Source organism: Oncorhynchus tshawytscha, linkage group LG04, assembly GCF_018296145.1.
Source record: "Oncorhynchus tshawytscha isolate Ot180627B linkage group LG04, Otsh_v2.0, whole genome shotgun sequence".
Classification (NCBI taxonomy): Eukaryota; Metazoa; Chordata; class Actinopteri; order Salmoniformes; family Salmonidae; genus Oncorhynchus; species Oncorhynchus tshawytscha.
This window is the reverse complement of record NC_056432.1, coordinates 13,948,645-13,963,108: the sequence shown is the minus strand read 5'-3', so window position 1 is coordinate 13,963,108 and position 14,464 is coordinate 13,948,645. Positions and strand designations below refer to the sequence as shown.

General features: G+C 44.7%; 1 protein-coding gene across 4 annotated transcripts in view; it reads left to right on the top strand.

Moving 5' to 3' along the window:
• Positions 1-14,464, top strand: part of LOC112247110 (cotranscriptional regulator FAM172A homolog) — a 347,725-nt gene that overhangs the window by 185,355 nt on the left and 147,906 nt on the right. For all 4 annotated transcript variants that reach the window (XM_042320348.1, XM_042320350.1, XM_042320349.1 and 1 more), the window contains exon 8: positions 6,212-6,331. In XM_042320348.1, the coding sequence (XP_042176282.1) occupies positions 6,212-6,331 (120 nt within the window). The remainder of the gene's footprint in view (positions 1-6,211; positions 6,332-14,464) is intronic.

Genomic DNA, 14,464 nt, shown 5'->3' with positions numbered 1-14,464 from the left:
ACTGTATTATCCTCAAAGCGGACTAAGAAGATGTTTAGTTTGTCTGGAATCAAGACGTCGGTGTCCGTGACGTGGCTGGTTTTATTTTGTAGTCCGTGATTGTCTGTAGACCCTGCCACATACGTCTCGTGTCTGAGCCGTTGAATTGCAATTCCACTTTGTGCCTATACCGACATTTCACTTGTCTGATTGCCTTTCGGAGGGAATAAGTACACTGTTTGTATTCAGCCATATTCCCAGTCATCTTTCCATGGTTAAATACGGTGGTTCGCGCTTTCAGTTTCGCGCAAATGCCGCCATCTGTACATGATTTCTGGTTAGGGTAGGTTTCAATAGTCACAGTGAGAACAACATCTCCAATGCAGTTCCTTGTAAACTCATTCACCGAATCAGCATGTAAATAAATGTTATTCTCTGAGGCTGCCTGGAACATTTCCCAGTCCACGTGATCAAAACAATCTTGAAGTGTGATTCCGATTTGTCAGACAAACTTTGAATAGTTCTTGTCACGGATACATCCTGTTTGAGTTTCTGCCTATAGGACTGGAGGAGCAAAATGGAGTCGTTGTCAGATTTGCCGAAGGAAGGGTAGGGGAGGGCCTGGTAAGCATTTTGGAAGTTAGAGTAGCAGTGATCCAGTGTATTGCCCACACGAGTGCTACAATCAATATGCTGACAGAATTTAGGTAGCCTTGTTCTCAAATTTGCTTTGTTAAAATCCCCAACTACAATAAATGCAGCTTCAGGCTATATGGTTTCCAGTTTGCATCAAGTCCAGTGAAGTTCCTTGAGGGCCGTCGTAGTATCGGCTTAGGGGGATATACACGGCTGTGACAATAACCGACGAGAATTCTCTTGTGAGATAATATGGTATGTGTGTGCCTGTGTTTGCGCTTATATCTGTAGGTGGGCTGGTCCATTATCCATAATCAAGTGCTTACTGTTCCTCCCTGCTTGCTGTCTCACGCACGTCTCACTGTTGTACAGTATATGGAGCTTTCACAACTGTGTTTGTATTAATTAGATGGATACAGGTCGAGTTGACCGGTCAATGACCGGTCATTTTTGACCGGGAACACCACAGGTGTACAAAAGTTCAATAAAATACCCAAAATGTAATGAAAATCATCTAAATGTATTTTGTGTGTTCAGATGCCCTATGTGTACAATGTCATGGAACCTTATGACAACCGATTAAATGAACAACATTTTTTCAGAGATAACTTGTAAATCGGTCTAATTTGACCGGAACACAGCGAGAGGGATAAAAAGAGTTTGAAATGGTAGTGTAATGGGATTAGTGTAGTGTGTGACGAATCCAATACTTTAACTTGTATGCAGTGTAAATCACACTGTTGTGGGAGAACCTCCTCTAAGAGTATGAATTACGCTGTTTGAGATGTTTTGAATCCTAGTCAACCTGCGTACACATTGTTTGAAGTACAGTAGACCAACATAGCTACTGTAGTAGGTCAAAGCTGTGTTCTGGAAAACCTTGGTAGAGTTGGCATCGTGGTGCCCATGTAAATGTTCTTCATGTTTAGCATCAAACCAATGTCTACTTCTCAATTACCAGGGATGAGGGAAATGAAGAAGGTCATGTGTGTAAGTCCTGATGACCACCTAACAAGCCTCAGTAGGGAAGGTCATGTGAAGAGAGAGAACAGCAGGTGTAGTTTGAGGGAGGGATTATGAAACAGAGCCCTTGTAGATGAATGGTGACTCAGCGAAGGAGAGGACGACTTCAAAGGACTTGTTGTCACAGGCCTTCAGACAGCCGACTCTGCCCCCACCCCACCCCAACACACCCCTCCTCCCATGGTGATCAGGGTGGGGAAGGGCGCAGTGTTACCCACCTATGCATCACCCTCCGTAGAGTCTGGCTCTGAACACAACCACCCTCCCTCCTTATATAATTACAACAGCAAACATAAACAAGCCAAGAGTTTATACTTAAATCCTAACTGGTTTATCTAGCAGATGAATAAGAATGTCTAACGCCATGTTCAGGAATGGCCTTTTCCCTTCAGATTACAACCTTTCAACAAATATTATGGTTGAACTCAAATGTACTATTTGATAAAACATACTTTTTGGGGGGGAAACAAAATTTAAAACAATATAATATTTGTAAATGATATGATAAATAGGACTGGTGGAGTTATGTCACACATGCAGCTAACACAAATATATGGAAACATCAAGTGGAAAGGGGAGGAAGTAAGGAACTTCTCTGTCGACCCTGCATTAAAAACCAAAATTGCTTAAAAAAAAAAAAGTTTACCACTCATTTAAGGACCAAAACATTTTGCCATATAGATTGCAAAGTAGTTGGGAAGAGATTTTAGATGTACGGATTCCATGGTACATGGTTTATGAACTGGTACACAAAATGTCACCAGATTCAAAACAGAGTTTTTGTATTTAAATTATTATACAAAATTCTTGCAACCAATAGAATGTTTTATGCAGGACCAGTTAAAAGTTTGGACACACCTACTGATTCAAAGGGGGTTCTTTATAATTGTAGAGTAATAGTGAAGACATCAAAACTATGAAATAATACATGTGGAATCACGTAGTAACCAAATAAAGTGTGAAACAAATCAAATTATATTTTATATTTGAGATTCTTCAAAGTAGCCACCCTTTGCCTTGATGACAGCTTTGCACCCTCTTGGCATTCTCTCAACCAGCTTCATAATTCTGTGTAGAGCCATAAATTAGCCACAAACCTTTGAATGGTACTGTATATAAAAAAAATTAAAGCAGAAATGATTCCAATTGTTTTTTCCCCATACATTTTTGCGTAGGGGATTTTAGTTAAACAAGCCAAGAAGTTAATTTACTGTACCTCCACACGCACGCACACGCACGCACACACGTGATCGCTCCAGCACAATAACAACAGCGAATCAACAACTATATTGAAAAGTATTTTGTCTGTTTTCAATACTCAATGCTTGGGTGTGCGTGGGTGTAAGCTGTGTCTTCAGTGAAATGGCACAGCATTTTCCCCTGACCTTTATGAAACAAACAGCCATTGCCTCAGATAAGCCACTAGAACCGTCAGTCACAGCATAGTGTAAAACATCCGTCCCAGACATTTAGGCTAAGTGCACATGAAGCTTTGTTACCATTTACCCCCTCTGTCAGCTAACCAGACTGTTTTTGCTTTCAAATGTCTTTGGAGTGGTTTCACCAAATGACAGAAAGGGTATTTATTTGCCTGCTGAAGATGGAGCATGGTACAAACAATTGCACTTAGTGATGCTCCGTTAAAACACAACCCACGTGTGTGGACTTTATGGTCAGATGTATTGAATCTCATCTGATTTGTGCATGCGAGTGCGTGTGTGATTTCAGTGTGATTTGATTCACCATTGTTCATGCATATACCTTGTGTGAGTTGGAATTTAGTTTGGTTTAAAATACGCCTACCTACGGGGTGTTTGCCGCCATACAGGTGCTCCAGGTACAAATTAAGATTTAAACGTTACGTCTCGTAGCCTATTGAGTTTACATTTCGGACATTTGCAATATGCAAGACCTATTGATCCAGTGAGCAGTCAGTATTTCTAAAAACAAAACACCCTCTGCCATCAGCAGTGTTTCATTTTATCACTGTCCCTGGAATAGATAGGCCTTCATGCTTACTGTGGCAGAACCATTTCTGTTACTTTCCCTTTCTCTCTTTATGTCTCTCATATTTAGTTTATCTTTATACAACGGGTGGGTCTAATCCTAGATGTGGATTGGTTAAAGCTACATTCCAGCCGGTGTCTTTTCGACAAGTTGCCACCAGCTAAATCTTTGACGTTGAAATGCCTATTTACTCTGTTCCGTTTGACTGCCCAATCCACTGTCTCCTCAGCCCAATCCACTGTCTCCTCAGCCCAATCCACTGTCTCCTCAGCCCAATCCACTGTCTCCTCAGCCCAGCCGGGTACTTTATAAAGTAGATCTACACTGTAAAAAGCGTTGAGACATTATCTCACATTTATTTTAGACTGTTTAGTTTTCAACAGCGGAGATTTGTGTAAACCTTGCTGTCTGTCTCTCCAACATTTGCGACATTGTTTCCATATTGAAATTCGATCTCCTGCTGTCCCATATTAATGAACGCATCGGGAGTCGGGACGAGACAGAGAGACTGACAGCTTTTCTCAGCCAGTCGAAATCATGAATCAGCTGGCATCATTTTATGGATATTTACTAACAAAATTAATTTGAAAAAGTTCAAATGAAATGCAGCTATGTTGTTGGCGAGCTTGTCTGAACAACAGTGTCCTGATGGGAGCACGTTTTCTACGTCAAGTGAAATCGTGCCTCATTAGCTCATTGTTATGGATGTATCCAAATAAATGTCACTAGAAAACAGCTTAAGCAAATGCAGCTACTTTGCTCTTATTCCGGCTGTGCTTTTTGACGTTACTGTAATTTATCCGTAGTTGGCTAGCTAGCAATAAGAACGTTGCCAGCCAGCATGTCAATAAAACATTTAGAACGAACGACTGGGTCGCATCAATAGATACAGAACAAAAGACTGAATGACTGGGTCTCATCAAAAGATACAGAACAAAAGACTGAATGACTGGGTCTCATCAATAGATACAGAACAAAAGACTGAATGACTGGGTCTCATCAATAGATACAGAACAAAAGACTGAATGACTGGGTCTCATCAATAGATACAGAACAAAAGACTGAATGACTGGGTCTCATCAATAGATGCAGAACAAAAGACTGAATGACTGGGTCTCATCAATAGATACAGAACAAAAGACTGAATGACTGGGTCTCATCAATAGATACAGAACAAAAGACTGAATGACTGGGTCTCATCAATAGATACAGAACAAAAGACTGAATGACTGGGTCTCATCAATAGATACAGAACAAAAGACTGAATGACTGGGTCTCATCAAAAGATACAGAACAAAAGACTGAATGACTGGGTCTCATCAATAGATACAGAACAAAAGACTGAATGACTGGGTCTCATCAATAGATACAGAACAAAAGACTGAATGACTGGGTCTCATCAATAGATACAGAACAAAAGACTGAATGACTGGGTCTCATCAATAGATACAGAACAAAAGACTGAACGACTGGGTCTCATCAAAAGATACAAAACAAAAGACTGAATGACTGGGTCTCATCAATAGATACAGAACAAAAGACTGAATGACTGGGTCTCATCAATAGATACAGAACAAAAGACTGAATGACTGGGTCTCATCAATAGATACAGAACAAAAGACTGAATGACTGGGTCTCATCAATAGATACAGAACAAAAGACTGAATGACTGGGTCTCATCAATAGATACAGAACAAAAGACTGAATGACTGGGTCTCATCAATAGATACAGAACAAAAAGACTGAATGACTGGGTCTCATCAATAGATACAGAACAAAAGACTGAATGACTGGGTCTCATCAATAGATACAGAACAAAAGACTGAATGACTGGGTCTCATCAATAGATACAGAACAAAAGACTGAATGACTGGGTCTCATCAATAGATACAGAACAAAAGACTGAATGACTGGGTCTCATCAATAGATACAGAACAAAAGACTGAATGACTGGGTCTCATCAATAGATACAGAACAAAAGACTGAACGACTGGGTCTCATCAAAAGATACAGAACAAAAGACTGAATGACTGGGTCTCATCAATAGATACAGAACAAAAGACTGAATGACTGGGTCTCATCAATAGATACAGAACAAAAGACTGAATGACTGGGTCTCATCAATAGATACAGAACAAAAGACTGAATGACTGGGTCTCATCAATAGATACAGAACAAAAGACTGAATGATTGCGTCGCTTCCCCGACAACCCTAGATTTGTATCGTGACTATATGAAATAGTATGAATGAATTAATAAAAATGTTTCTAATGAAAATATGTCAATCATTATTTGCAGATGTTGGTAAACCGTTGTATAAAAGTGATAATGCCCTCGAAGCCGGTCTTTGGAGGACTTAGTCTCAGGCCTAACAACACATATGCCAATATATCCTCCAAACACCTGCTTCTCTGGCATTATCACTTAATTAAATCAGTCTTTAAATCCATCTGTCTATTTTTGTCTGCCTCTGATTTCTCACCCCTTCTTCAATCTTCCTCTCTCTGTTGCTCCTGTGTGTTTTGTGTTTGTTTTGGCGCTGTAACGTGAAGTCCTTGTGTTACAGGAAAATGGCTCCCCTGAGGAACACTTGCTGTACGTGTGGGACCACTTTGTGTCCAACGCTGCCGCCAGGAATGTCTTTATCGTGGCCCACAGCTATGGAGGCTTGTCATTGGTGGAGCTGGTGAGTGGTTGTTTTCCTCCTCTGGTCTTGTCTCTCCCGCATCGCCCCTCTAGCCAACCACCTCTGGGACAGTCAGCCAGTGTGAGTGTGGTGGAATTATTACAAATAAATAATGTTTGGTTTCTTTGATAAAGTGCTGCTTCTGTGCTGCTTCAGCCAGTGTGAAACGTGGTGGAATTATTACAAATAAATAATGTTTGGTTTCTTTGATAAAGTGCTGCTTCTGTTAACAAGCCAGTTCATCCCTGTTCTAGGGCACAGTCCTCTTCCTCTCCTCTGCACATCAACACAGAGAGAGGGGGAGAGAAAGAATTAAACCATGCTGCAGAGGGAAGAGGTGGAACATGTAGTTGGAAGAGGAGTGAGGAGAAAGGGAAGGGGAGAGGGTTGAATATACTATAACTTCCTGGAAAATAGCTTATTCTGTGATCTCTATTGCTTCTCAGGGTACACTACTGAAGCGCTATCTCTCCTATTGAGTCTATAATAAAGTCTAGCCTATTTCTGTAGTGTTGAGGTTCTATATATCAATCAGTGTTGGGTCTCTCAGTGTTCAGTATTGGCAGCCTGCAGGCTCTGTGTTTGCTGTGTTACTTAAGACTAGGCTGCAGTGCTCAGGTAGCAGGTGCTAGGCTAAGTGCTAGGCTCTCACAGCTCTCTCTCTCTCTCTCTCTCTCTCTCTCTCTCTCTTTCTCTCTCTCTCTCTCTCTCTCTCTCTCTCTCTCTCTCTGCAGTGCTTAGATAGCTAGGCTGGGTGCTACAGTCACACAACTATCTATCTCTCTCTCTCTCTCTCTCTCTCTCTGCAGTGCTTAGATAGCTAGGCTGGGTGCTAGGGTCACACAACTATCTCTCTCTCTCTCTGCAGTGCTTAGATTGCTAGGCTAGGTGCGCTAGGCTGGGCTGCTAGGCTCACACAACTATCTCTCTCTGTCTCTCTCTGCAGTGCTTAGATAGCTAGGCTGGGTGCTAGGGTCACACAGCTATCTCTCTCTCTCTCTCTGCAGTGCTTAGATTGCTAGGCTAGGTGCGCTAGGCTCACACAGCTCTCTGTCTCTCTCTCTGCAGTGCTTAGATAGCTAGGCTAGGTGCGCAAGGCTCACACAGCTCTCTGTCTCTCTCTGCAGTGCTTAGATAGCTAGGCTAGGTGCTAGGCTAGGTGCGCTAGGCTCACACAGCTCTCTCTCTCTCTCTCTGCAGTGCTTAGATAGCTAGGCTAGGTGCGCAAGGCTCACACAGCTCTCTGTCTCTCTCTGCAGTGCTTAGATAGCTAGGCTAGGTGCTAGGCTAGGTGCGCTAGGCTCACACAGCTCTCTCTCTCTCTCTCTCTCTGCAGTGCTTAGATAGCTAGGCTAGGTGCGCGAGGCTCACACAGCTCTCTGTCTCTCTCTGCTCTGACAGCTTGTGCAGGAACCTGGTGGTGATGGTGGTTCTTTGATCTGTTGGATTTACTGGTAGACTCTCCATGAACCCACATTATTTAAAGCATCTCTCTGCTTTTCTTTTGAAGAAGGTTGTGGGCGGTGTGGGGTGGGCACTTGTCCCACTGCTAATTCCAGGAATATCTCTCTTTTTTTGTCCTGTAACCTGCTATTTAAAAATATATATTTTGTCATTTTAATGCCTGCTAAATATTCATGTGGTGTTTTGTCCGTGACAGCCATTCTCTCCTGGGCTCTGTGTGCCGAGGATTCTGCCGTGGTCTCTCTCATCACTCTTTCTTTCTTTCTTTCTTTCTTTCTTTCTTTCTTTCTTTCTTTCTTTCTTTCTTTCTTTCTTTCTTTCTTTCTTTCTTTCTTTCTTTCTTTCTTTCTTTCTTTCTCTCTCTCTCTCTCTCTCTCTCTCTCTCTCTCTCTCTCTCTCTCTCTCTCTCTCTCTCTCTCTCTCTCTCTCTCTCTCTCTCTCTCTCTCTCTCTCTTCTCTCTCTCTCTCTCTCTCTCTCTCTCTCTTCCTCAAGTGGTGTTCTTTTTATGTGAGTTAGATCCTGTATGTAACCATACTACAGATATATAGGATTTCATCTCAGAGGAAGAAGAGGATGTGTGTTTGTTTGTGTGGTGTTGCATGCGTGTCTGTGCGTGTGTGTGAGAGCATTTAAGAGAGTGTATTTGAATGTGTCATTTTTCCCTGCCCCTTGGGTCTCTGCCGTGTGTCTGTGGCCTGTGACAGTGTCATAACTCCCTCACCCAAACCCTCACCCTCTCGCCATGGTGCTGGGGGGCTCAGGGGGGGCTTAGCCATCCCACCAAGACCCCCAGGCCAGGCAGCCCTCCCTCAGCCCCCCAAGCTATCCCCTGACAGCCCCATTCCACCTGCACTGATATGGGCTAGGGAGTACAGCCGTAGCCCCCTCCTGCTCCCCACGAGGATCTAGCTTCATGGGAAGCAATAGTCAAGTTTCTCTTCCTCCATTTCCAATGTAGGAGCCTTGTGGCTTTCATAGGCCAGTGGTACTGGACCACAATACAGTACATGTACTAACCCACAATTTTACACACACGTGCACCCACACGTGCACACACAACACACATGGGCATGGCCACAAACACATGCACACACAACACACATGGACATGGCCACAAACACATGCACACACACACACACATGGACATGGCCACAAACACATGCACACACAACACACATGGACATGGCCACAAACACATGCACACACACACACACACATGGACATGGCCACAAACACATGCACACACAACACACATGGACATGGCCACAAACACATGCACACACAACACACATGGACATGGCCACAAACACATGCACACACAACACACATGGACATGGCCACAAACACATGCACACACATGGACATGGCCACAAACACATGCACACACACACACACATGGACATGGCCACAAACACATGCACACACAACACACATGGACATGGCCACAAACACATGCACACACACACACACATGGACAGTGCCTTTACGAAAGTATTCAGACCCCTTGACCTTTTCCACATTTTGTTCTGTTACAATCTAAAATGGATTAAAAGAAATAATAATCAACAGCCATCAACACACAATACCCCATATTGACAAAGCCAGAACCGACTATTCAGACCCTTTGCTATAAGACTAAATTGAGCTCAGGTGCATCTTGTTTCCATTGATCATCCTTGAGATGTTTCTATAACTTGATTGGTTTACATGTGGTAAATTCAATTGATTGGACATGATTTGGAAAGGCAAATCTATATATATAAGACCCACAGTTGACAGTGCATGTCAGAGCAAAAACCAAGCCATGAGGTCGATGGAATTGTCCGTAGAGATGCGAGACATGATTGTGTCGAGGCACAGATCTGGGGAAGGGTACCAAAAGATTCCTGCAAACTGAGCAATCGGGGGAGAAGGGCCTTGGTCAGGGAGGTGACCAAGTACTCGATGGTCGCTCTGACAGAGCTCTAGAGTTCCTCTGTGGAGACAGAAGAACCTTCCAGAAGGAGAACCATGTCTGTAGCACACTACCAAACAGGCCTTTATGGTAGAGTGGCCAGAAGGAATCCACTGCTCAGTAAAAGGCGCATTACAGCGCGCTTGGAGTTTGCCAAAAGGCATCTAAAGACTCTCAGACCATGAGAAGCAAGATTCTCTGGTCTGATGAAACCAAGATTAAACTATTTGGCCTGAAAGCCAAGCATCACATCTGGAGGAAACCTGGCACCATCCCTACGGTGCAGCATGGTGGTGGCAACATCATGCTGTGGAGATGTTTTTCAGCGGCAGAGACTGGGAGACTAGTCAGGTGCCAGGCAAAATTTAACTAAGCAAAGTGCAGAGAAGATCCTTGATAAAAACCTGGTCCCCCAGAGTGCTCAGGACCTCAGAATGGGGTGATGGTTCACCTTCCAACAGGACAATGACCATAAGCACACAGCCAAGACAACACAGGAGTGGCTTCGGGACAAGTCTCTGAATGTCCTTGATTGGCCCAGCCAGTTTGAACTTGAACCCGATCAAACATCTCTTGAGAGATCTGAAAATAGCTGTGCAGCATCGCTCCCCATCCAACCTGACAGACCTTGAGAGGATCTGCAGAGAAGAATGGGAGAAACTCCTTTTTTCTTTTTCCTTTGTCATTTTGGGTATTGTGTGTAGATTGATGAGGAAAAAAATATATTTAATCAGTTTTAGAATAAGACTGTAACCTAACAAAATGTGCAAAAAGTCAAGGGGACTGAATCCTTTCCAAAGGCAAGCATACACATACATAAACACAGTGGGGCAAAAAAGTATTTAGTCAGCCACCAATTGTACAAGTTCTCCCACTTAAAAAGATGAGAGAGGCCTATAATTTTCATCACACTTCAACTATGACAGACAAAATGAGCTTTTTTTTTTGAAAATCACATTGTAGGATGTTTAATGAATTTATTTGCAAATTATGGTGGAAAATAAGTATTTGGTCACCTACAAACAAGCAAGATTTCTGGCTCTCACAGACCTGTAACTTCTTCTTTAAGAGGCTCCTCTGTCCTCCACTTGTTACTTGTATTAATGGCACCTGTTTGAACTTGTTAGCAGTATAAAAGACACCTGTCCAAAACCTCAAACAGTCACACTCCAAACTCCACTATGGCCAAGACCAAAGAGCTGTCAAAGGACATCAGAAACAAAATTGTAGACCTGCACCAGGCTGGGAAGACTGAATCTGCAATAGGTAAGCAGCTTGGTTTGAAGAAATCAACTGTGGGAGCAATTATTAGGAAATGGAAGACATACAAGACCACTGATAATCTCCCTCGATCTGGGGCTCCACGCAAGTTCTCACCCCGTGGGGTCAAAATGATCACAAGAACGAGAGCAAAAATCCCAGAACCACAAGGGGGACTTAGTGAATGACCTGCAGAGAGCTGGGACCAAAGTAACAAAGCCTACCATCAGTAACACACTACGCCGCCAGGGACTCAAATCCTGCAGTGCCAGACGTGTCCCCCTGCTTAAGCCAGTACATGTCCAGGCCTGTCTGAAGTTTGCTAGAGAGCATTTGGATGATCCAGAAGAAGATTGGGAGAATGTCACATGGTCAGATGAAACCAAAATATAACTTTTTGGTAAAAACTCAATTCGTCGTGTTTGGAGGACAAAGAATGCTGAGTTTCATCCAAAGAATACCATACCTACTGTGAAGCATGGGGGTGGAAACATCATGCTTTGGGGCTGTTTTTCTGCAATGGGACCAGGACGACTGATCCGTGTAAAGGAAAGAATGAATGGGGCCATGTATCGTGAGATTTTGAGTGAAAACCTCCTTCCATCAGCAAGGGCATTGAAGATGAAATGTGGCTGGGTCTTTCAGCATGACAATGATCCCAAACACACCGCCCGAGCAACGAAGGAGTGGCTTCGTAAGAAGCATTTCAAGGTCCTGGAGTGGCCTAGCCAGTCTCCAGATCTCAACCCCATAAAAAATATTTGGAGGGAGTTGAAAGTCCGTGTTGCCCAGCAACAGCCCCAAAACATCACTGCTCTAGAAGAGATCTGCATGGAGGAATGGGCCAAATTACCAGCAACAGTGTGTGAAAACCTTGTGAAGACTTACAGAAAACGTTTGACCTCTGTCATTGCCAACAAAGGGTATATAACAAAGTATTGAGTTAAGTATTTGGTCAACAACAAAAGTTTATTTTCCAACATAATTTGCAAATAAATTCTTTAAAAATCCTACAATGTGATTTTCTGGATTTTTTTTTCTCATTTTGTCTGTCATAATTGAAGTGTACCTATGATGAAAATTACAGGCCTCTCTCATCTTTTTAAGTGGGAGAACTTGCACAATTGGTGGCTGACAATACTTTTATACTACACAGATACATTCATCCACATAATTGAGAAGAAAGTGGTCTGGGGAAAGGGAAAGGCTAGGAGGAGGCTAGGGGGAGGGGGGATGTGAGCCTTGTGGGAGGCTAGATGGAGGGGGGATTTCAGCCTTGGGGGATGAACCGTTTGACACGCTAGCAGACCTCTAGAAAACAAGCTGTCTCTGGGTTAATTATTTCTCCCCTTTCCTGTTAATAAACACATTTCTGATCAAGCACATCAAGCGGCCTGTGGTTCATTTCTCCTGCTCTGCGCTCACTAGCATGTTGCCCCCTTCATAGTTTATGGATTAATTCTAGTTAGATCAAAAAGCAGCTAAAGACCTTTGAAAGGGAGAGGATTGCTGCAGTGAGGATGGCTTTATGTCAGATATAATACTAGCATTCACCCTCTGTCTGTCCCTCCTCCCTTCATCTTTCTTTCTATCTCCCACCATCTCTTTTGCTCTGTCTCTGTCCATTTTCTTATCTCCTCCTGGTTCATCTCTCTCTCTCTCTCTCTCTCTCTCTCTCACTCTCTCACTCTCTCTCTCTCTCTCTCTCTCTCTCTCTCTCTCTCTCGCTCACGCTCACGCTCAAGCCCTTGTACTTGGCTTTAAGGACTTGGGGAGATGAGGTTAGATGAAATGTAGACCCCTGACTTTCATTTGCTACCAGTACCAGCAAAGCGAATTCAAACAGCATGGATAAGACAGCACGGAGCAGCTGTGCGTACCCTCACACTCATGGACCCACAGCCCAGTGAGAGCCAGAGGGGGCCCTGCCTGTCTCTGTCAGCCTGTCTGTCTACCTGTCTCTGTCAGCCTGCCTGTCTACCTGTCTATGTCAGCCTGCCTGTCTCTGTCAGCCTGCCTCTCTACCTGTCTCTGTCAGCCTGCCTCTCTACCTGTCTCTGTCAGCCTGCCTGTCTACCTGTCTCTGTCAGCCTGCCTGTCTACCTGTCTCTGTCAGCCTGTCTGTCTACCTGTCTCTGTCAGCCTGCCTGTCTACCTGTATCTGTCAGCCTGCCTGTCTACCTGTCTCTGTCAGCCTGCCTGTCTACCTGTCTCTGTCAGCCTGCCTGTCTACCTGTCTCTGTCAGCCTGTCTGTCTACCTGTCTCTGTCAGCCTGTCTGTCTACCTGTCTCTGTCAGCCTGCCTGTCTACCTGTCTCTGTCAGCCTGCCTGTCTACCTGTCTCTGTCAGCCTGCCTCTCTACCTGTCTCTGTCAGCCTGCCTCTCTACCTGTCTCTGTCAGCCTGCCTCTCTGCCTGTCTCTGTCAGCCTGCCTCTCTACCTGTCTCTGTCAGCCTGCCTCTCTACCTGTCTCTGTCAGCCTGCCTCTCTACCTGTCTCTGTCAGCCTGCCTGCCTGTCTCTGTCAGCCTGCCTCTCTACCTGTCTCTGTCAGCCTGCCTCTCTGCCTGTCTCTGTCAGCCTGCCTCTCTACCTGTCTCTGTCAGCCTGCCTCTCTACCTGTCTCTGTCAGCCTGCCTCTCTACCTGTCTCTGTCAGCCTGCCTCTCTACCTGTCTCTGTCAGCCTGCCTCTCTACCTGTCTCTGTCAGCCTGCCTCTCTACCTGTCTGTCAGCCTGCCTGTCTACCTGTCTCTGTCAGCCTGCCTCTCTACCTGTCTCTGTCAGCCTGCCTCTCTACCTGTCTCTGTCAGCCTGCCTCTCTACCTGTCTCTGTCAGCCTGCCTCTCTACCTGTCTCTGTCAGCCTGCCTCTCTACCTGTCTCTGTCAGCCTGCCTGTCTACCTGTATCTGTCAGCCTGCCTGTCTACCTGTCTCTGTCAGCCTGCCTCTCTACCTGTCTCTGTCAGCCTGCCTCTCTACCTGTCTCTGTCAGCCTGCCTCTCTACCTGTCTCTGTCAGCCTGCCTCTCTACCTGTCTCTGTCAGCCTGCCTCTCTACCTGTCTCTGTCAGCCTGCCTCTCTACCTGTCTCTGTCAGCCTGCCTGTCTACCTGTATCTGTCAGCCTGCCTGTCTACCTGTCTCTGTCAGCCTGCCTCTCTACCTGTATCTGTCAGCCTGCCTCTCTACCTGTCTCTGTCAGCCTGCCTCTCTACCTGTATCTGTCAGCCTGCCTGTCTACCTGTCTCTGTCAGCCTGCCTCTCTACCTGTCTCTGTCAGCCTGCCTCTCTACCTGTATCTGTCAGCCTGCCTGTCTACCTGTCTCTGTCAGCCTGCCTCTCTACCTGTCTCTGTCAGCCTGCCTCTCTACCTGTCTCTGTCAGCCTGCCTCTCTACCTGTCTCTGTCAGCCTGCCTCTCTACCTGTCTCTGTCAGCCTGCCTCTCTACCTGTC